At 40.3% G+C, this 23,495-nt stretch overlaps 1 protein-coding gene and 1 pseudogene across 1 annotated transcript; both read left to right on the forward strand.

Moving 5' to 3' along the window:
- Nucleotides 1-1,508: 1,508 nt before the first annotated feature.
- On the forward strand, nucleotides 1,509-2,342 carry LOC148742278 (uncharacterized; annotated as a pseudogene).
- A 5,647-nt stretch (nucleotides 2,343-7,989) lies between these two features.
- LOC111336033 (uncharacterized) lies at nucleotides 7,990-22,900 on the forward strand. The gene is made up of 17 exons (XM_022942050.2): nucleotides 7,990-8,326; nucleotides 9,042-9,323; nucleotides 9,708-9,950; nucleotides 11,266-11,289; nucleotides 12,016-12,177; nucleotides 12,993-13,364; nucleotides 13,470-13,865; nucleotides 13,988-14,032; nucleotides 15,390-15,758; nucleotides 15,947-16,342; nucleotides 16,443-16,493; nucleotides 17,030-17,404; nucleotides 19,227-19,259; nucleotides 19,925-19,948; nucleotides 20,523-21,111; nucleotides 21,559-21,881; nucleotides 22,355-22,900. Exons 1-17 carry the CDS (start codon nucleotides 8,245-8,247, stop codon nucleotides 22,489-22,491), a joined length of 3,903 nt encoding a protein of 1,300 aa, XP_022797785.2. The 5' UTR covers nucleotides 7,990-8,244; the 3' UTR covers nucleotides 22,492-22,900.
- Nucleotides 22,901-23,495: the final 595 nt, after the last annotated feature.

Below are 23,495 nucleotides of genomic sequence, written 5' to 3' on the forward strand. Positions count from 1 at the left end.
ATCTCACTGAAACTCATCCCTACATGGAAGTCAAAGAGAAGATAAATACAATCAAACCGTTCCTGGATACTCCGTCTAAACACAAAATAAAAGCGGTAAAAGAGAGGCAACATAGCAAGTACCTATATACAAGCACGTTTTACACAAAACCTCGACATCTATATGTGATAAAGCGATTGGAAGAATTACGAGGAGCATAATCCAAAGACTTGTTTTACATGTGACGAAACATGACTAAAACGTGGAAACATTGCCACGGTCGCTACGCGACCGCATTCCGGACGCGCGCGCAGGAGCAGGAAAGAGGAAGAGAAGGAAAGAGTGTAGATAGAATGATCACTGTAATAAACTGTTTTAAATTGTCACTGTTTTAAACTGTTAGTGGTAATGTCTTACCGCGAGTGTATACGAGTCCCAAGAACTGAGTAAAGTTGAGGAATAAAATGATTAGAACGAGTGAGTCCATGCGAATAATAAATTATAGTACTTGAAGAAAGAGGGGGAGGAGGAATGAGGAGGAGGAATGAGGAGGAATGAGGAGGAGGAAAGAGGAGGAATGGGGAGGAAAGAGGAATGAGAAAGAGGAATGAGGAAAGAGGAATGAGGAAAGAGGAATGAGGAAAAGGAATGAGGAGGAGGAATGGAAAATATACGATTCCACATGAACGAGATGGACAGTTCCGTTTCGTATATAAGAAAAATAAACATTTGGTTCTATGTGAGCGCGCACTTTGAATTATTATAATTAATATTTTAAAGTGTGCGTTCTTTTAAAGTTTATTAGACATAACGGAGAAGGATGTATACAGTATGATAAAACTCGAAGTGTCTACTTCCACACTCATTTCTTACCTGCTCACGCAGAGTGCGGACGATGACGAGTACTCAGGATCTTTCCGCGGTTCTAAAGTCGTATCGACAAAAAAATGCATGCTGTTCATGCTCGCGTAAAGTATCAGGAAAATGTGTTGAAGGAATATAAAAAACATGCTGAGAATGGAACGTTCCCCAAAAGATTGAAATCAATGAAACGTTACCCTAAGATGCAAAGTCCTGAAGCTCAGAAACGTGTCAATGAAGCAGACCATCAAGTAGAATGTACGGTCTTAGATCAAGCGATTCAAGAGATTGAAAAGAATCTTGCCGCACACAAAGAACAATATCAAACCTTGCTACAACAGCGACAAAGTGAGCGACTATTACTGGAAGGCAGGAAAGAAAAGACACCCAAGATATCTCATCACACACGGGTGAAAACTGAATTGGTTGAATTACAGAAAAAATACGATCAACTCTGTGCCAAGTTAGACACATTCTCAAAATCTGGCGAGAACAAAGATATCTTACACACGTGTGAAGAGGGTGTTAGTGGTGTATGAGGTGGTGATAGGTTAGAGAAAGTGGTGAGACAATAATACATAAAAAGCAGAGAATCTTACATTTTTTCATTAGTATCGCTGCGACACGAAATGGGAGTCGTGTTACCTTGATTAACTTCTGAGCGGATAATGCCACACCTTTGCCGCTACTGCAATAGAGCATTCACGCGTTCGGATAACAAAGAGCGTCACGAGAAAAATTCATGCGTGAACTCAAGGGTCAATCCAAATACATAGTTCCCTTCCACTGTGAATATTCCATCCGTGACTACAGACACGACTCAGTCGTTCGATCTATCACAAAGGTGGTGTGAGGGATTCAAATTCAAATCACCCAGTAGCATATTAATCGTGGGGCCTTCCGGATGCGGTAAAACTTGCTTCGCCAAATCGTCACTGCTACAACATTTGGATGAATTGTTTGCGTCACCCCCTGCCGTCATTCACTACTGTTACGGTGCTTGGCAAGATGGATACCGTGAGATGCATCAACATGGTATAAAATTTCACGATAGTCTACCCAATGAAGAACAGTTAAAGCAATGGTTCCCTAAAGATGGTGGATTACTGGTCATGGATGATCTTATGACAGAATGAGGAGACGATAAAGAAGTGTTAGACCTTTTCACCAAACATTCTCATCATCGTAACATTACTGTCCTTTACTTGTGTCAAGACATGTTTCCACCTGGCCAATATGCAAAAAGTATTTCCAGAAATGCACATTACGTGGTTGCTTTCAAAAACCCACGCGATCAATTGGGTTTCAAAAATTTATTGTTACAAGCCTTTCCCATGGAATGGCAAGATATTATGCGAGTGTATTCTGAGGCAACTCAACGACCCTATGGGTATATCACCCTGGATTTACATCCTGCTAGTAAGGATGCTCACCGCGTATTCAGTCATCTTTTGACACACGAGGGATGTATGCGATTGTATCCTAGAAAAGTGAAACTTTAAAACAGCCCTACACATTGGTCAGAAATCATTTAGGAACAACCACCAGCAAGTACACATCGAGAAAACTTATAGTGCGTGTGTGACCATGACTGATAATCCTCAGGATCTAGATATCTTTGGCGAACCACTAGAAGAAGATGAAGAGCCTGAGAACACAGATGATGAAGACAATGATGATGAAGGCGAAGATGAAGACAAGGATGACGGTGACGATGATGATGATGACAATGTCGGTGTGAATCCGTGGTCAGAATTAAAACAGGAAGTGAAAGATGATATGGAAACAACTTTGGCTGAACAAGAAGAAGAACAGGAAAAAGAGGGGACATCCGAGAATGACAATTCGCTCTTACCTTTAGCTAGGCGTAAGTTGAGAAGGTTATACTTGCGTCGTCTAAAATGGTATAACCGCATTAAACAGGATAAAATACATAGACAAGTCATGCATACCGCTCGACGATTGATGAAAGGCGGACGGTATAGATTGGGAGGAGGCATTAGAGGCTGCCGTGGACAGGAGAAAATTCCTATTGAATCGTCTAATCAAAAAACCGTTATCGGATGAAAGCGATGATGATGATGATGATGAAAAAGAGGAGGAAATGAACACTGTGTAACCACTGTAGTAGGGGCATAGTTTGCGTGTATGTTTACGCGAAACAAAGACAAAATAAAATCATGTTGAAAACAGTTTTTTGTCAAATTTTATTTATGACCATACTAAGTTTAGAAATGTACATCATCTGCTAGTCCGTTATTAGAAACTTCTATGACATCAAACTCTCTGGGTGTTACCTGCGACACCTCTGTGTTCGATTCTACCAGAATGTTCATTGGTCCTGTCTTTGCAGACATGTGGTCTACAGCCGTTTCAGGTAGTAGAGGAGGATGCTGGGATTTTCTGTTTTAGCTTATAAGGACGAGTTCTCTTTGCTCGCTGCTTTCTCTTCTTTTCGAAGACTCTACATGAGAGGGAACTCATAGATTTTATTAGTATATTTTATATTTCCGCGATAATTGTCTCAAACGCTCAGACTTACTTGTTATCTTTAGTAAACTTCCATAGGTGATCTGGGCGAATCACAGTCCATCCATATTCTCCATTATCAAAACACTTCATACGCGAAAGAGTACAGCTCGAGTTATTTCTCCAATCAATCTCTCTTCTCTCTTTCTCTCTCACGAATTGCGAAAAGTTTGCTTCAATGAAGTCACAAATTTGATTAGGAAACATACCCCCTTTTACTGTACTAAACTTAAGACTGTCGACTCGATCCCTCACTAAATATGAAACCGGTTCGTCAGAACTTAGAATAGCCTTTGCAATGACAGCCACATATGTCTCTACTTTAGGCATGTTTTCGTTAGTGATGCTTCCTTGGCTTGCTTAAAACCACTTTTATATAGTCTATGCTTCATTTCCATTGGCTCATCATGAACTGACAGATGTCATAACTATTTACACTCGTTCTAATCACTTTATTCCTCAACTTTACTCAGTTCTTGGGACTCGTATACACTAGCGGTAAGACATTACCACTAACAAATGTGACAGTTTAAAACAGTTTGTTACAGTGATCATTCTATCTACACTCTTTCCTTCTCTTCCTCTTTCATGCTCCTGTGCGCGCGTCCGGAATACGGTCGCGTAGCGACCGTGGCAATGTTTCCACGTTTTAGTCATGTTTCGTCACATGTAAAGCAAGTCCATATCATATGAGCTAAATAAGTCTTTGGATTATGCTCCTTGTAAATCTTCCATTCGCTTTATCACATATAGATGTCGAGGTTTTGTGTAAAACGTGCTTGTATATAGGTACTTGCTATGTTGCCTCTCTTTTACCGCTTTTATTTTGTGTTTAAACGGAGTATCCAAGAACGGTTTGATTGTATTTATCTTCTCTTCGACTTCCATGTAGGGATGAGTTTCAGTGATATACACCACTTGTCTGATTGGATGAAATCGAACTTTCTTCATCATCCCTTTAGTCCCACGTATGATCATACCATTCCGACTCATAGCAAGTCTTATACACCCATTGCTGGATTACCATTGGTCTATCATTGATTGACACACGTCATAACTCGGTCACAATTTGGACAGACAGGTCATTGACTTTGATCCGAAAACATTTAAGAATGCTATGACTTGATTAAAATTTGATAGACAGATAATCATGAGACAGTTACAACGTCTGCTGGCATTTCGTATTTTCCCCCGGTTTGTATGCTCTGTGGTTCATTTTTCCCGAGAAATGGAAATGTTCATGAGCATGGTGCTGCGTTTTTGTAAACCTTATTTCTCTTGGAATCATTGTCATTGAATTGTGTCGATGTATCGTTGTTATTTTCCTCACTTGCGGAATTTTGTATAGAATTTAAAACACTTTCGTCACTGCTAGTGATTACACTCGCGCGTTACATTTTATTTTTAATTAAGATTTGAAGTAAAGTAAACATTTTTATTGAGAAAAAAGCTATTGCATGTTTACACTTCGAACGGACCATTGTTCACTTTCAGAGAATTTTGAATACTCATGTGATCACCATCCGAACTCTTTTCATTTTATTTGAGTGGGATGAATTATTCACATCCCATCATAGAGTTTAGGCGGAAAGAAACCTCTTTTATTCTCGAATTTTTTTTTACACGATACGAATGCTAATGACATCTTCAAATCACTTTTACCATTGGAAGCATGAGTCACCATCTTGCATTCTATTGTTTCCATTGTTTGTTATGTTTGACTGTTTGGGTTTTTATTTTGATTTTGATATGGGAATAGGTGGGTTAGGGAATTGGGCTTCGGATGAGTGTTAGGGGTGTGGTTGTATGTGAGTGTCCGCAATAACCCATGTTCGAATCCTGGTCACGTACGACAATTTTCTTCCTTTTATTCTAAAATCAACGTTTTTTGAATATTCGTTTTATCTTGAAATCATTTTCCCTAAGGGAGGATTAAACACCATCTTAGGTTTCATTATTTTATTGTGTTTTCCTTGGATTCTCTAATAACCTTATCAAAATTATGAGGTTTCATATAAGCTCGAATATGACGCGTCATTCCCCTTAAAGAATCCTCACCCGCTTATGAAATAATTTCTAAGATTCTTTCTATCGCCTAAACGGTTACTTTAGGATTGACAGCAATATAATGTTGTCTTTCGTCCATATTTGTCATCAAGGTATGACCAGTTCACGGCATTCAGCCCTCTTTGTCTGAAAATTCACGTGTCCGCAAGAAAAAAAATGATATTTAGTCTGAAAGTTCTGCCTCTTCATCCCATTCGTGACTGTCAAATATGTGTTCCACGTAATTATAAATGGACTTCATGATTTCGTTCCTGTGTAATTGATATGTTTCATCATTTTTAAATTGTTCGTTTGGATATGTCTCCTTGGATTCTCTTATCACTTTATCGAAATTATGAGGTTTCATATAGGCTCGAGCATGCCGCATCATTCTCCTCAAAGAATCCTCATCCGCATGCGAAATAATATCCAAGATGCTTTCTATCTCCACAACGGCTTCTTTTGGATTGTCCACAATGTAATGTTGTCTATCGACACTATTCATGGCCATCCTTTGCTTCTGAAACTTCGCGCGCGTATACTAGTTTTGTATATTCCAACACGGCTTTAAATATCTGGGTCCTCTTTTCAACTAGTTCACCCGTTTCGTAGTCCGAACAAGGTCCTTCTGGATCTTGGTAGTACAATTCTCCTCTCTTTATAATTCGCTCTAATGTGTCGGCGTCTGCAAATCCAGCAATGCTTTCCAATATTTCGTTCATGTAGCTGAGACCGAGATCGGTAAAAGTCATCTCTCTCTCTTGAATTTTGAATGTAAGAAAAAAATTATACGAAAACACTGCTCTTATTTGACACCGTCTACACCGCTTTCAACTTAGGTATGACCTCCTATTGGATTTGGCCATGCGTTGACTTCTCTGACCGTCTCGTCAAATAATTTATCAGATCTTCTTCTGGTTACAGCATTGAGTACAATAGTTCTGATGACGAGCAATGATTGATACTATATTGATTGCAATACAACAATTTGATTTAGCTTAATTTACACCTTGTATATAGATGTGACAACAAACACTTTTTTTTGTTACCACATTTTTTGTAAGTGTATTCCTTATAAACGGTACCATATGGGTACGATAACCTTTGGGATTCCTATAAATCCCTCTTTTGCTTATAGTAATATACGGTTAGGTTAGTATGCCTAACCCGCGATACCCAAACGCGTAATATAGGGTCCGTTCAATTTTTTAATCTCTCCACCATCTTAGACTCTTTTGTTCCCTTTGTTTCCGACGCCATCTTGGATTCTTTTGCCTCCTTTGTTTCCGACGCCATCTTGGATTTCTTTGTTCCGTTACTTTTAAAATCACAAACCCTAACCCTAAAAATCCCTCATATACCTACGCTACATGAATAATTCACCCTAGAAACCCCTCGTACACCTACGCTACGTGAATAAATTAACCTTGGCCGAGACACTCGGACCCAGACCCTGCGGTTATTGCCAGAAAGGCCTCCTAAACTTCTGACTTTTTTGACGACCTGCTCAATGGTAAAATTATTAATGGTAAGAGACGGATTTTCTGACAGTTAAACTCGCCTTTGCCTTGAAGTTATTATTAAAAATTTAGTCTTAGTCAGGTTCTATGTGAGTTTATTAGAAGACAACCAGGTATTAACAGATTTCAAATCTTTGTTAAAATGATCATCAATTTCGTTTAAATGTTTGCCAGCATAAGTAATGCCGCGGTATCGTCAGCATACATTGGAGGATGAGAAAAATTAAGGCACTGAGGTAAATCGTTAATATGCAGTAAGAATAAAAGCAGGCCCAGAATCGTGCCTTGAGGCACACCGCAATTAAGGAACTTTGGCGTCGATTTAGAACAATCGATTTGGCAGATCTGTGTTCGGTCAACTAATTAGGAGCGAAACAAACGCAAAGCTAGTCCACGAATTCCGTACGAACGAAGCTTAGATAAAAGAATCCCATGATCGACTGTATCAAATGCCTTCTTTAAATCTAAGAAGACAACAACATTGATCAATTTACGGTCTATATTAAGAGCCCAGATGATGACGAAACAGTTGACGAATGTTAAGAGCCCAGCAGAATGTTAACACCTATTAAAAGTTCAGCGTCCTTTTACGATTATGTTGGTTGACTGTTACATCGTATTGCCGCTAAATGGTAAACCATGGACTCGGTTGTCACAGATCGCTGCGATCGGCTACGATCGCATGTGAACATGCGATTCGCGATCATCAGTTGAGTGGTTTCAGCGATCGTGCGATCGCTTGCGATCGTCTGCGATTATATGTGAACCAGGCTTTAAATATAGTGACTTACTGATAACGAATGTCGAAAGCCACTCACCCATCCTAGAAAAAATACGTTCCAAAGTATCGGAAGGCAAGCTAGGAATTTTTAGACAAACAAGAGCTGTCTTTCTTCATAACTCAATTTGGTGCCACAAAAAAACATTGAAAAGAGCAAACGCTAATTTACTTTTTTCGCGTCAGTAACGATAATCCATTAAAGAAATGAGAATATTTATTAAAATCTTTAAACCACCAGGGCTCGATAGTTAGAATCAGGGCCAATACTGTTTACCTTGTTCAAAAAGCAAGTGGTTCTCGACGATTTTAGTAAGCTTCAATAAAAATATATCCCATTACCTCTGAACTCTAACTTCGAGTACTCATCGATAGCACTTTCATAAAGGCGCAAACCGGAACTTTTGTCAACAAAAGAAAATAACTTTTTCCGCTTTGACTGAATAAGTGATTATCAATTATCTCATTCCTATCCCCGATAGTTATAGATGCACAGTTTGTCGAAGCTGCATCTACGGATGAGGACAAGTTATGAGTAATTCTTTGCTTCTTTGCTTTCTTGTGCTTTGTGCGGCATCACTGGATGTCTCTGACGAAGACATTTCTGCCCAAGGTAAAACTCTCACACACCGGATTCGATCTCATATTACCTTTTAGAGATTATCAGCCTCAAGCACCTAACATGGCACTGTTGCACGCAGTATTTCCTTTCCATACAGTTAATATTTGTGTTTGATGCTGCGATATCGGCATTAGAAGTTTTAATAAGTATAATCAAGATATTGAACACAGTTTATTCCTCCGGTAACGCTAGGTGCTGGAAATGTTGTACAAAATCTACATAACTGGACGCATGAGGTGTTCCATTCCCGATCTTGCTTACCTAATGATTACAACCTTTAATGATGCTTGAGGTTAATCAAAAAGGCCAAGATTTTTTTTTTTTTGCACAATTTCCAGCTGCAAGGTTTGTTTTCGGCGACGTTTTGAAAGTCAAAGAACATAGAAATATTCGAAATTTCTTTTCTAGATGAGAGTGTTACATATCCCTTTAAAGGTGCAAACTGAACAAGTTGCAGACGAATGCTTTCTATTAATCCATTTCCAGCGGCCTATCCAAGAATGGTTCTCAAGTTTATAGTTAACCCAAGTAGTTTATCAACTTGCTAGACCTCTTGAAATGAGGTAACAGGTAGATGTTATTTACTCTCGATTTTTCCAAGGGTACCCCGGCCACAGCTTGGTTTAGATCTTATTTATCTAGCAGAATACACAGGGTTGTGGTCGATAACAAGTCATCAGATTTTCGTCTCACTTTCAATTCCCAGATAAAGAGAGAGACCTTAGAGGCCTTTCAGAGACTTTCCTTGAAGATCCCACGATAGAAGTCAATGGTCATGCTCAGCCCACAGGAGACTGGGCAAGCTTTCTGGAACACAACGAGAAGAGTAAACTGGATGACCAGGCGGCGGTGGAAAAGTATGTAATCAATGGAGAAGAGTATGATCGAAAAGATGTTGAGTTTGATTCTGTTGAAGATCCAACTGTAGTAGTCACTGATGGAGTAAAAGAGGAAGCAGATGAACCAGAAGAGGATCAAGCATATTATGGTATGGATATGTCACAGTTCCTTAATAAATTTACATCGAAAGGTATGTGCCCACACGGCCCCGGACACACTCTTGATGATAAACATTGGACAAAAATCTCCGTATGAGGGTCGTACGCGATGGCTTGCGTAGCTCATGTGGTTGTGCCCACGCTTGTTCGTGGAAAATTACGGTTCGTTTCTAGGCTTTCCGAGGGTAATTCCCAATAGTAATCGTAAGAGACCAATAATGCAATTCACGTGTCGCAAAAAACGTCATTTTTTAGTGTCTCACAAGACAAAGTTAACACCTGTTCGACACTAACGAATCACGGTTTTTTTGTTATTAATTATTGATTAATCGTTATAAATCATTCACTTCACCTTGGTAAAATCTATATTTTAGGATGGACGAAGCACCCATACAGTTGGTGCACTGTTGATGGAAGGGAGTTGATATCAAGAGACCTTGACAACCCAATTGACTACACTGTATGTCAGAAGCTCTGCCAAGAACGAGTCGGATGCAGCGCCATTGAATTCTGGGAAGCGTACAACTACGCCTGCTACGTCTGCAAGGACATATCGAAAATAACCAGTTATCCAAACGAGGATGATCTGGCATATCCTGTGCACGTTTGGGTGCAAAGTAAGACTTTCTTATGATAAGTAACGATAGATGCATCAGTTTACAAGTCCAATATCAAAGAACTTGCAGTCTATAGTGTCCGAATGATTACACAGCTGTGATTGCTGGAAACTTGACTTGACCGCCGTGAGCATATCGCTCAAATACCCATCGGCGCATCCACTGATTCACTGGTACTCCTACAATCTGATCCTTCTTCCTTTTCATTTAGCCGCCTACCTTCATTCCTCTACACCTGACTTGCTGTCCGCCTCCCTTGTTACCCGCCTTCATTTTTACCTATTAGCCTTGCTTTAGACCCACTTTCCGACCACCCTTACAACCTAACCACTAACCAACACCTATTTTGCTTCCTACTTACCTATTTTCTCACTTGCCCACTCATCTACCATCTGCCTACTCACGTACTTCTCTTCCTACCTATTTACATACACTGTACGTACTTACCTGACAAGCAATTTGCCTACCTACCTACCTACTCAGCTTCCAACCTACTTACTGTCAAACCCACCTCCCTAAAAAGTTTTCCTAGTTAGCCAACTCCCTTTTGGAATCCTTCCACTCTATCCTTTTACCCCTCCATCCCTAAATATTGTGAAACCTGTATTTAGCGACCACCTGCTTAATAAAAGTTTCACAGAAGAGGGGTAACATAAAAACCGCCATATCATGCCATAATTGAACACGTAATGTACAGACACTCGCCCAAAAATACTTCTGAAATTGATTTCGAGAATTAAAAATGGCTTAAACTTTTTTCGAAAGACTATTCTCAGTTTTACTTTTGTGGATCCGCTTTAAGTGACCGTTCATTACAGTCGAGGACAATGTAAACAGGCCGTTGGGACTTTGCTAGTAAAGGGTAACAACTACGACCGCTTAATAGTATTGACCGCTGAATAAAGGTGAAAATTTTCGGGACTTCGACGGCCAACTGTTTAAGAAATACTAATTACTTAAAACGAAGCTTTTGTTATAGCGGGGCTTGTTTGTGGAATAACTTGCCCCAAGATTTGAAATGCGTTGGTTCTATCGCGAAGTTTAAACAGGTTATTAGGAAATAAACGGGGTATTAAGAAATAAACGGAGTATTTAGAAGGTATCTGAGATATCGGATTCCCACAGTTGTACTAGTTTTAGTTTCTACCTTTAGCTTAACTGATGATTCTCCGTGTATAAATAAAGTTTTACATTACATTACATTACAAAGGGTGACCGCCATTGCAGTGCCACTTAACACAGGTTTCATCGTACTGTGGATCATGATTTAAAATACGATAACTCATGATAACTGTTTTGCATTGTTCCTTTGTAGACCAAAGTCCTACGATTGAACTAGGTGAGTACATATAATTCAGTCATAAACTTACTCAAAGAACAAAGTGGTCGGCAAATTGTCAACAATAAAAAAAAAGCTGGGGTCAAGTTGAAGTTGTGTATGATAGTGAAAAACAAAAAAACCAGTAATTATCGCGGTAAGGAACCCTATGTAGGTCATGGGTTCAACTCCCGTACAAACCCTTAATTTCTTTTCCTGCTTTGTTTTCACTCTCGTCTACATTTAATAATCCACAGTTCAAATACATGATATTCATGTATTCATAGCCATTCAAATTTAAAAAGGATAACTTAGACGTTATATTAACATGCAGCGGTCAGAAACCTGCTTTGATGTTGCGTAGAGTTCCATAGCATTAACTGACAAAGAAGAATAAGCTAGGTTCCTCGCTACTGCCTTTGTTTAAGGTCAGTGAAAATGTTCGATGCAAATATCTCTACATAAGCAAAACGGTTCCTTGGAAAATATCCATAAGATCGTTTAAATATGAGAACTCATCAAAAACGGTTAAGGGCTGGGTCGAGTGTCGGTTGAAATGAACGCTCAAACACAAATGGTATTTCAATTACGGTAGATTTAATGTCCCTCTAAAAATGAATCAAGACATGTTGTCTTATGATTCCTTTACGTTAACGTTGTTTGAGACAATATATCAGGTAAACCGGATCAAGGAAGCCTTTGTTGGCTTGAAATAATTCCTGAATTATTAATATTCTTGTTCATCAGAAAGTTCATCCGAAGGTTCATCTGGAGAAGGTCCATTTGAGGGTCCATCTGAGAGTGCATCTGAAGGTTCATCTGAGGGTCTATCTGAGGGTCCATCTGTTGTGCCATCTGAAGGTTCAAAAGAAGGCCCGACAGAAGGTCCAACAAAAGGTCCATCAGAAGGTATGAATTCTAGTAAATCCTATTCACACTCTAGGTAATTCTCAGGATTAAATTTGGTTCGTTTAAAATTTGATTTGTAAAGGGGCTAAGAGTTTTCCGGATAGCGAATTGGCGTTTAATTTATTTTCTTTCATTTTCTTGTTCGATAAAGAAACAACGGTGTTTTGCGAACATCACCCTATCGAAATTTATCAAAGGAGTGGTTACCATGAAGTAGACAAGAGTTCTCAAGGATGATCACGAGTGTGCATGCTGAATAACAATAGGAAAGCTTTCTGTAACTTTCATCAACTTTCCGGTTGGTTTTTCTGGTGCTGTTGTTTTTCTGGTGCTGTTGTTTTTCTGGTGCTGTGGTTTTTCTGGTGCTGTGGTTTTTCTGGTGCTGTGGTTTTTCTGGTGCTGTGGTTTTTCTGGTGCTGTGGTTTTTCTGGTGCTGTGGTTTTTCTGGTGCTGTGGTTTTTCTGGTGCTGTGGTTTTTCTGGTGCTGTGGTTTCTCTGGTGCTGTGGTTTCTCTGGTGCTGTTGTTTCTCTGGTGCTGTTGTTTCTCTGGTGCTGTTGTTTTTCTGGTGCTGTTGTTTTTCTGGTGCTGTTGTTTTTCTGGTGCTGTTGTATTTTTGGTGACATTTTGGCTTCGATTACCTTCGGATATTACTGGAAATCCAAGGGGCGGCAGATAAAAAATTCCTTTTTTCCATTTACTATTGTCAATGTTTATACCTGAAAAAGAAGGGGTTGTTTACAGTGTGCTTTCCAACTACAAAGATACAGTTTTTCGGTGACATCATGTCCGAGATGCTATCTTTTTCAATTTGCAGCATTTAACCCATGTGATCCAGGAAGCCACGGACTCTTGAACACATACGATCGTCTTGTTGGAAACAGAGATCAAAGCTCAGTGCAATGCGATCAGCGGTATCTTCCTCTTCCGGGCTGGTTTCGTTTCGCGGGCGCAGCAGGCGACAGGATCCCAACCAAATGCCCGAAAATAAAACGTTGTGGTACGCATGCCACAGGTTGGCTAAATGGAAGCCATCCTTCTGTCGTAGACGGCATAGTAAGTCGTAAAGTGTGTTACCACTGGACAGACAACTGCTGTCACTGGAAAAATGACATACAAGTCAAGAACTGTGGAGCATTTTACGTGTATGAGCTGCAGAAGCCACCTGTGTGTTCACTTCGATACTGCGGTGAGTATCAGTTTCAATTACGAAGCTTCGGATTCTTGCCCCATTACTTCCAAATATTACTATGTCACAAGTCTATTATTTAAAATTGTATTCAATACTTTGCAGGAGAACCCAAAGAATGTTCAGATGGCGGCCACCAAGACCTCAACCAAGCTGACCGTGCAATGGGTTACTCAGACCAAAGTGGGATTAAGTGCGATGGAAGAGCTCCAGACAACATTCTTGTACCAAAGTGGTATCGTATAACGGGAGACAGTGGTGACCAGATTCCAGAACGTTGTGTCCCCATGAGACGTTGCGGTACTGATGCTCCAGGCTGGCTTAATGGTCAACATCCAAGTCTTCAGGAAGGTGTGGTAAAACGTCAAGTCTGTTACCATTGGACAGGAGGGTGTTGCCAATGGAAAAATTACATTAAAATCCGAAACTGCGGAGACTTCTATGTGTACGAGTTGCAAAAACCACCAGCATGTCCATTACGTTATTGTGGCAACATGCAAGGTAACAGCAATGAGTTTAGTGACTAACATGAATATGTATTTCTAATGGTAATGTCAAATAACCAAGCTAGGTAGCCATGATGTTACTTTAGTGTAATTCATATTTTGTTATTATTTCTGCAGCACCTACCACTCAGCCTCCACCAACGATCACGACACCAAAACCAGGTAACTTAGTTACCAAACAAAAAAGTTTTGCGATGACAGCAAAATAAGTTTGTATAAACATTAATTCAGCAAATGGTTTTAATGACTTGTACTGCAATTTTCCAAGCATGTTTCCTCTTCGCTTACGTTTTTTATGTGATGAAAGGAAAATGCAATACCTTGTCAACATTGTTCTTGAGAAACGTGGGGTGTACTTTGACCATGTGTTCTTTTCTAATTACCCTTAATTCCATGCGACCGTAAACACTCGCTTCATCGATAGTGCAAAATTGTATAGACTGCATTTACTTCTCATTTTCAGTTCTTGATGCAAAAATCCTTACTGTACGACTACCTTTTACCACTTTCCCATTCCCGAACATTCTTAGTGTAACGTGGGGTACTCAGTGTATAAAGATCTTGAACATATATCTCACTGGTATGGGTGAGGCTCTCACCTACGCTAGATTATCAGACATGTGAAGCGAAACGAAAAGAAATTAAGTAAAGTGAAGTAAAATCAATAGCAAAATGAAGACGAGAGCACAAAAATTATAGGATATGAGACCAATCCAAGATATCAAGAAACATTTTATAATGGTATTAGAACTCGGAGTGGAGTGCAGTTTGGTTTGAAAGCGTACGCGCGAATTTGTTAATTTAGTGGTGAGCTGGTTTGCAGAAAGTTGTATAAGTTGTTTCCATTTTCCTGCGATTTTATTGATTTCTTTAAACAAGCAATTAGTTGTTATGTTTTAGTAAAGCTTCTACTTTGGCCGGAAAAAAAGCGATTTAGAACAAAGAATGGTGCGACTCGTGAATAAATCGCACCAATGAGAGCCAATAAGATTATAAGGATCACCAGTGGATGCCATAAAACTAACAATCTCACGATTTGAAGTGATTTCCTAAACGACCCCTCTTCCAGTCAAACCAGTGTAAGCTAGTCGAAGACATCAAAAGAATTCTTAAAAAGGAAGCATTGGAGTCTGTGTGAGGGAAAGGTTTTAGTACGCATTGCCTAGTTTTTTAACCAGACAAAATTGTTATAAAATGTAGCAAACTGAATAGATAAAAGAGGGTTTCCCATTCCCTATGGTTCGTGCTTAAGGTTCACGGTACATAACACTTTGAGGATACATGGTCTTGATAAGAGAACAGTCGAATAAGCAGGAATAATTCCTCAAATAAAATTATCTATTTTTGAGCTCAAAACATAACTAAACCAAGATGAACGCACACAGACGTCCGCGGTCCCCAGGCGTAAAACCACAAAAGGGCGGGAAAACGAGTGATATTTCAACAAATCCTTCTTAAAGAAAACGTTCATTCCATCTCCATCAATATCTAATCACGAGTTATTTCGTTTTCGTCTCAGTATTTGACCCATGTGATGCACGTAGTCACAAGTTCCTCCATACATACGACCGTCTTGTGGGAAACAAAGAGCAAAGCTCAGTGAAATGTGATCAGCGAGATCCCACTCTGCCAGGCTGGTTTCGCTTCACTGGTGCAGCTGGTGACAGGATGCCGACCAAATGTCCAGAAACAAAACGCTGTGGTACGCATGCGCCCGGTTGGCTGAATGGAAATCATCCTTCTGTTGCAGAGGGTATAGTTAGCCGTGAGGTTTGTTACCACTGGGGAAACTGCTGCCGGTGGAAAAACAAGATAAATGTCAAGAATTGTGGAGCATTTTACGTGTATGAGCTTCAAAAACCACCTGCGTGCTCACTACGATACTGCGGTAAGTGTTTAATCCATTCGCTCCTAAATCCACCAGAACCTAACATGCTTCTGTCATTGAATGATCGTTATCCAATTACACAGGCCTCAGCTAATTCGCTGGTCATGCTTTCTTGACGCCTCTATGTTATAAATCTAAAAGAGGGTAAGAATTGAAGTCTTGCATTAGTTTCCTTCATTACTTTGCAGGAGAGCCCAAGCAATGTTCCGATGGCGGGTACCAAGACCTTAACCAAGCTGATCGCGCAATGGGCAACTCTGATCAAAGTACGGTTAAGTGCGATGGAAGAGCCCCAGACAACATGTTGTTACCAAAGTGGTATCGTATGACAGGAGATAGTGGTGATCAGATTCCAGAGAGTTGTGTTCCCAAGAGAAGTTGCGGTACTCACGCTCCAGGCTGGCTTAATGGTACACATCCCAGTGTACAGGAAGGAATCGTAGTTCGTCAAGTCTGTTATCACTGGTCCAGCGGTTGCTGCCAATGGAGCAATAACGTGAAAATCCAAAATTGCGGCGACTTCTTTGTGTATGAATTACAAAAACCACCAGCTTGTTCATTGCGCTACTGCGGCAACAAAGAAGGTAAGATTTTGGTCTTACATCCTTAAAAAGAAAAGAAAAACGGCAGCGAGTCATGCTTGTGGCACTTTTTTAATTGTAAGTTTGGGGTCATATTTTTCAGCAAATACCACCATTCCACCAGATGCTACACCGACAGCTCCACAAACACCAGGTAAAGTAATATCTGAAGGGTCCTAGTAACAGCTGCAGCGCTTTTCAATTAAGTTCATTCAGCTATGACCTGACTGACAAAGCTGGGTCTTAGTCCCCTCCTCATCCCAAGGAAGGCGAGGGCATGAGAACAAGATCGATTACGGCTTACATGGCTATGACAGCCACATAAACTAAATACAAGATATTTCTCTTGATTTAAACCAAGCACTTGAATCGCTACTAGGCGTCAGTGGCGATTAAAACTAGTTATGGGGTAATTTAGGGTTAGATCATTTGTAAGATTGAAAACAAACAGTTTGAAAAGCGTTAACATTACAAACAAAATTCAATTCCAACGCAAAAACTGAAGCTACACGAGGACTTGCGAAACAAAGAAAACCTTAACGGCAATCTTCTCATAAATTTGAAAGCAGTTCAAATCAGTCGATGATTACAACTCTAACCAATCTGGGCGAAGACTTATTAACCTGGCTGTAACGAGATGAAGTTTCCCACGACATTGACGCTGATCAATCTGTATCTAATTCATTTAAGCGGACGGATGTAAAAGCTACAAAGTCCTGAGTGAAGCGGACCGCGCTCAAGGAAACGAAGTTCAGAACAACACAAAATGCGACCAGCGGGACTTGGTGCCGGGCTGGTACCGCTTTCAAGGATTTGCAGGGGAGAGAATGGCTGACCGATGCGTTCCCTTCAGACGCTGTGGCACTCATGCTACAGGCTGGTTAAATGGTCCCCATCCTACAGTGGCAGACGGTGTAGTGACACGTGAAGTCTGCTTCCACTGGTCAAACCAATGTTGTAGGTGGAAAAGCACAGTCAAAGTCAGGAACTGCGGCTACTTCTTTCTATATAAATTAACGAGGACACCAGCTTGCTCTCTTCGTTACTGTGGTAACGCCAGCGCCGGTAAGAGAGTTTTACTGCTCGTTTCTTAATGAATAAGTTGCGCAAAATAGTTTTATGGGGAAAGGTTGCGTGACGGCAGTATGTGGCTTCCCTTGCTGTAAATATTGTTGTATGTCTACTTTTCCATTCTCTTCCGTATTCCACGACGCGACACGACACGACACGATTTACACGGCACGACACGTTTTACAAATACCGTCTACGAATCAAAGAGGACATATACAATTTCATTACTATAATAACGCCGACGAAGGTTGTTGATTGCAACTACGTGGCTGAAAATGTGAGAGTTAAGAATACGAAAAGGCACCTTATCGATGTGACGTCTATTTAAAGAAGACCATCGTTTTGTGCTTCAGTGCCGGTTTCAAATGCAAGACAAGGTGACTCTCAGTTTTTGGGAGGGTGTTTCTTGGGGATTATTGATGATTCCCGCTCCAGTTAACTTAAAAAGAAAGGTTGTTTGGCATAAAAACCAACAGGATGCTCACTACGTTACTATCGCAACCTAATGAAGATCTGTCCTCACATCTTACCTAAAAACAGTAACAAACGAGACTTTGGCTCGGCTAGTCTTAAGTCTAAAGGCTGATAGTTTCGAAATAAACTGTTTGGGGCTGCGTCGGTGGGAGTAACGAAATAATTTAGATATATCAACAAAGTAGAAATGGTAAATTGGCCACCGTAACGATTACAAAAGCTGACGTTTCGAGCGTTAGCCCTTCGTCGGAGCGAATAGAGGAATTGTGGGTAGTGTGTGCTTTTAAAGGCAGAAAATGGAGCTACGTCATTGGTGGGAACATGGCAACGAGAAAAACAAGAGTAATTAGTGGAATGAAAAGCGTTCGTTGATCCCTGTGGGATTTAGACTGCTGGTTTGAAAGATGAGCTTTTGTTCAAGATTTTTACGGCTTTCCGTGCTACCTAAGTGTAAGGAAAGACCGCAGTATATAGTATTAAGTCTGTTATTATCCTTTCCCTGCAACCATTTACAACACCCACATCAATTAGAACATAGCTAGCAGAGTCGCGCAATCAAATTCATTATACGTAAGCGTGCTCAAAATCCCGATAGTGCACGCTGATAGCGTCAGCAAATCCGACTTCGCCAGAAATTTTTTTTCGCGCGAGCGGCCATTGCTAGTGCGGGGAAAAATAATACATTTCGCGACAATAATGGATACAAACAGAAACTCGGCCTGCTAGTCCGAAAACGAAGACAATGTTTCGACCTTTTCCCATGGGCTAGAGTTCTTAAATGAGGCAGAAAAAGAGAAAAACAAAGGAAAAGGAGACTCGGCATCAGCGCCGTCACGATTCGCTTCAACGGATATTGTTGTCCGTTTTTCGCGTCGCATTTGATGCACAATTCCACCGGCTATGTTCTAAAACAATTGGTTCATGCTTTCAGCTGTGCATTATCGAGTTATGGAGCACGTGGGAAGTTTGGAGAGCACTCAAGAAGCTAGAGTTGCCCTCGGCTATCGCCTCGGGCAACTCTTACGCTTCTTTCGTGCTCTCCAAACTTCCCGCGTGCTCCATAACTCGATAGTGCACGCTAAAGCATGAACCAATTGTTAAGTAAAGTGACATCGAAAAAGTACAATAATAGATTGTTACAATTACATCAGTGTTTTGTAGTAAAGTCGTGGAATTTGTGACCAGGTCAACCAGCATTATCTTGAGGTCTCTCCATAACATATTGTTTGTCAAATCAAAAACAGAAGTAAAAGTAACCATCGTAGGACGAAGAATAACAACACGGAATGAATCGTAAGGTGCTAAAATGGCTTTTGTCTAAAATCTACTTTCTTACTTTTAGTGCCAACCACAGCAGTACCTCTACCAACATCAGGTAAATTGATAAAAAACACATAATCGTTAAGTCTGGATCATAAGCTCTTGATTAAGAGTACTGTGAAGGTTTGAAAGGGAAAGGTTCGAGCGCTCTATTCTGGGGGAGATTATATACGATAACAGCGCCTTCGTTTCGAAGTAAGTTGAAAGGAAATACACTTCCCACAAACGAAATTTTTCAGGGTTTTCTCTCGTTGTAACCGTTACTGCAACATAGCGTAATGTGCATGAGAAAAAAGTTACAACTTAGATTACAATGGCAGGGTTCTACACTCAGTATTTATATCATTTTTATTTGCTTGACCATATCAACGAGTCAAGCAAAGTAAGTAGGACTTATATCGCGGTGTGGAGGGTGGGGAGGGGGGGGGGGGGGAGAGAAAAAGAGGCTCACAGGTCAGGTTATTTTCATCTGTGCAGGGCGGATTCAACAAGCGTGAAGCGTTGTCCCAGAATCGAACGAGACGCATGGAAGTAATGGAGGAGAGCCATCTCAGCAGAATTCACCAACATTATTTATTTATCACATTTCCTTGTAGCTTTTCTTTATTTGCCGGCGATTGCAGTGCTCTTTGATCTATACATGCAGCTTGAACTGATGGAATTCAAAACGTTATCCTTTTATGCTCTTTACTAACTGTTTCTTACGTTTTCTTTTCTCAGCGGTGATGCCCCTCAGTCACCCAGGTTGGTTCATTCTCCGTCGATGATTAGTGCTGGTCCATAGCAGGACGTAGATCGTCAAGATCTGTATAATCCGCTTTACAAATTCCGTTTTTTCTTTTGGAGTATGAATGCTTAAGCACGCTTTTAAATGTCGCCGACCTTAGACAATAAGCGCCTTATAACTTGCGCATGCTCGCACTGGAGAAGTCGGGGAATTATTAGCATTCAAAGCAATGGTGTCTAAGTTTAAGTAAATTGGAATTCTTTACACGTTAACATCATTATTCAAGTTCCACATACTGTTCTCTGTACTCGTCCTATGTACTTACAAGGAGAGTTTGTCTAACAATCAAAAGCTTCTCGAGTTTGCGATCATTTCCTTTATTCTCATAACTTCAATGTTTGTTCCAGGGGTGATAACTTTGGGAGAAATTGGATGCTTATCATTTTTAGTAATTGAGTTTGTGTCTTTAGTTCCCACCGAACGTTGGCTCAGGCACTGAACGGGAAAATATTCCGGGACTGGGTTCGGCGTTGTTACTTTAGATTGTGACCGTATGACAATGTGATTTATGATCATTTTCTTCTTTTACAGAGGTCATTGTTAAATGTGGTCAAAATGAGATGTCCATCAGCATTCCAAAAACCTTTCTACACGGCCTGGACGTGGAACATATCCGTCTTTCAGATAAAAACTGTGGAGCCACAGAGAACCCAGCTCGCGACCGCTACATTCTTCGGACAAAACTAGCAGAATGCCAAACAAAAAGTAGGCACACCAAGAATTTCGTGAGTTACACGAACAAGGTGGAGGAAATTCCCGTGGAGAATGAGCAGATAATCACAAGAATCCGTGAGGTGGAAATACCCTTCAGCTGTTACTTCTCAAACACAGGCGTCGTATCCGCTGTTGGTCTGCAGGTGACGAGCAAGAAGATCGTTTTCTCCGAGAAAGGATTTGGAGAATTCGCTCTAGAGATGAAGATTTTTCCAGATGACAAATTTCTAGGTTCCTACCAAAAGAAAGAGTTTCCAGTAACCCTACCCTTGAGAAAAAAACTGTTTGTGGAAGTCAGGGTGGATACAAAAGACGCAAGGCTTGGGATTTTAACAGAAACATGTTTTGCCACACCTGATCCCGACCCCAATAAACCTGGATTAAAATTCGTCTTCATCAAAAATGGGTATGAAAACAACTTGTTTCAAATCACTTGTTTATTCTATTATTTTCTTCACTCCACAACTTAAGCTTTATAGCTTACTATGAACTCGAAGTATTGAAAAGAACCTTCCTTTTACTGAAACATAAGACGCACTGATTGGCCAGGCAAATATTTAAAAGACGGTGATCTTAAAACAGCTTGGGCCGACGAACTGGTATCTTTAAAATTACATAAAGTATTTAATCTAATAAAGTGTTTATCAGCTTTTTAAAACAAAGAGGATTCCAAAATTTCTCTGAATGAAAAAATCCACTTTAAAACGGCCTCGAATTAGACTAAAACTTCCTCGTCTACAACAGGGAACCATTTCATCGCATCGTGATCATTGCATCATCGTAGCCTTATCTTATCGTCCGTTAACAATACTAAATGTAACCTTAAGGAGAATTAATGTGACTTCCTTTGCAGGTGTTCTGATGACGAAACCTTGGATTTTATTCCACCAAGTAATAAAAGATATGAGAGGTTTAGCTTGGAAGCGTTCAAGTTCTTGGGTGATCACCAGTTTGTGTACATGCACTGCAAAGTCAAGATATGTAGCGCAAACGATCCAAACTCACGCTGTGCTCAGGGCTGTCTGCGTAACTCCAAACAAAGGAGGTCGCTGTACACTCAGGAAACAAATGACGAGGAGTATCTCTTAGCTCAGGGACCGTTTATACGGAAAGTCGACACTGAAGACATTCAACTTGAAGAAACTGAAAAAGAATGGCGCGGTTTTGACGGAAAAGGTTAGTTTAAATTGCAGGCAAAATCACAACTCAAATTACAGTCTAGCACCTAGCAGTCTAGGCATTACCTTCGCATGACCGCTGTCTATACACGGTAAATTTGACGCTTTCTGTAAAATTGGAACACTAAAGATGCTTTATTCATCCTTGTCACTAAGACCGAGCGACCTCGATTGGACTGCCAGCCCTTCTTCAAGGAAATAAGACGACCGTCTGAACCAAACAAAACAGAACAAAATAAAAGGTTCCCTTGCTTTTGAAGTCAATACACCTCAATAAAAAAAGCTGGCCCCTTGTGGATGTGACAAGAACTGCATGAGGCATCGGTAGAATGTTTTATTAAATCCTTCTACGATGGATCGAACTATTTAAAGCTCGCCTAGCAAACATTTTGACCTCTGACAACCTAAAATGTCCATCATGTCTCATCATACGTTTGCCAGTGACTTTATTTTTTTATCCTTGTTTTGCAGGCCAGGGTAAGTTTGCCACTGCTACATTGGTTGCGGTGGCGGCTGCCTGTCTCATGGGTATCTCATACTTTATGCATCAGAGGAGGAAGAAGAGTCGGAGCCAAGTTTACCATCCCAAAGCTATCCCTGTCTCCTAAACGATTTGCTGACGAAGCCCATATTGCATGATAACATTTGAATAAGTCAGAATTTTGAAAAATATCAATTTATCCAAAGTTGAGGATGTAGTCCAGTCGTCCAGGTTAAAGTAGTCCGGGAAAGGACTCGGTTGTTAATAACTGACGTTTCGACCACCTGAGCGGAAGGCTTCGTTCGAGTAAACCTCAACTGGGAAAACATTATGCAAGTCTCGCCAGAGATACATAGAAAAGAAACTGAAATAACGGGCATTTTAATAGAAAAGAGGTACCTTTTGTTGCGATGTGAATGTCACCTTACGTCTCGTCATTCCATAGGCTTACAGTAGTTGAATGACGGTTTCAATATAGACCTTACACTATGCTCTGTATGTTGGTATCGAGACAAATGAAATATTAGTTTAATTTTGTCATGTGAAGTGGTATAATCTACCTTTTGAAAACAAAACACTCAACGTCTGTTCTGTTAATGTGTGTGGGCACGAAAACGTTGGAGCAAAAAAAGAATCAAATTAAAAAGGGAAAATTTTCCAAAGAAAGAAAAAAAAAACTGCCAACTAGTCTTCCAGAATATTTACAAGCAAGTGGCATTTCAAGTAGAGCTTTGTCCTATTCACAATACATCGAACAATTTTAAGAGTTCTCATCCCCTGACCTGCAAAATTTCTACCGATAGTAAAACTGGCATCGCAGTTCCTGATTGTTGACACTGCGCGAGTGACTAATTTTAAAAATAGCCCACATAAACAAAAGCGAGTCCTTTGTCACCGAAGAGAGCATTCAGTTAATCAATAAGTTCTTTAATCCCTGTGGCAAACAATTTGCTACAGGGATTTGCTATAATAGTGAAAGCCGAGTTCATTTCTTGTTCACAAAACAGATGTATTGCGATGGGAATGTTACTCCTTCAATTTTATTGACCAACGCCAGTATACGCTCTATATCTTCCCAGCTGTACGTGAAACAGTTTAATCAGCCTTAGTTCATGGTTACCACAATGCTTA

The sequence above is a fragment of the Stylophora pistillata genome, chromosome 1, assembly GCF_964205215.1.
Source record: "Stylophora pistillata chromosome 1, jaStyPist1.2, whole genome shotgun sequence".
Taxonomy (NCBI): Eukaryota; Metazoa; Cnidaria; class Anthozoa; order Scleractinia; family Pocilloporidae; genus Stylophora; species Stylophora pistillata.

Coding starts and splice junctions, on each gene's coding strand:
- LOC111336033 (XM_022942050.2), top strand. CDS start 8,245: ATGAGTAATTCTTTGCTTCTTTGCTTTCTTGTGCTTTGTGCGGCATCA. Junction 11,290..12,015: donor AAGTCCTACGATTGAACTAG/GTGAGTACATAT, acceptor CTTGTTCATCAG/AAAGTTCATCCGAAGGTTCA. Junction 17,405..19,226: donor CTGTGGTAACGCCAGCGCCG/GTAAGAGAGTTT, acceptor TCTTACTTTTAG/TGCCAACCACAGCAGTACCT.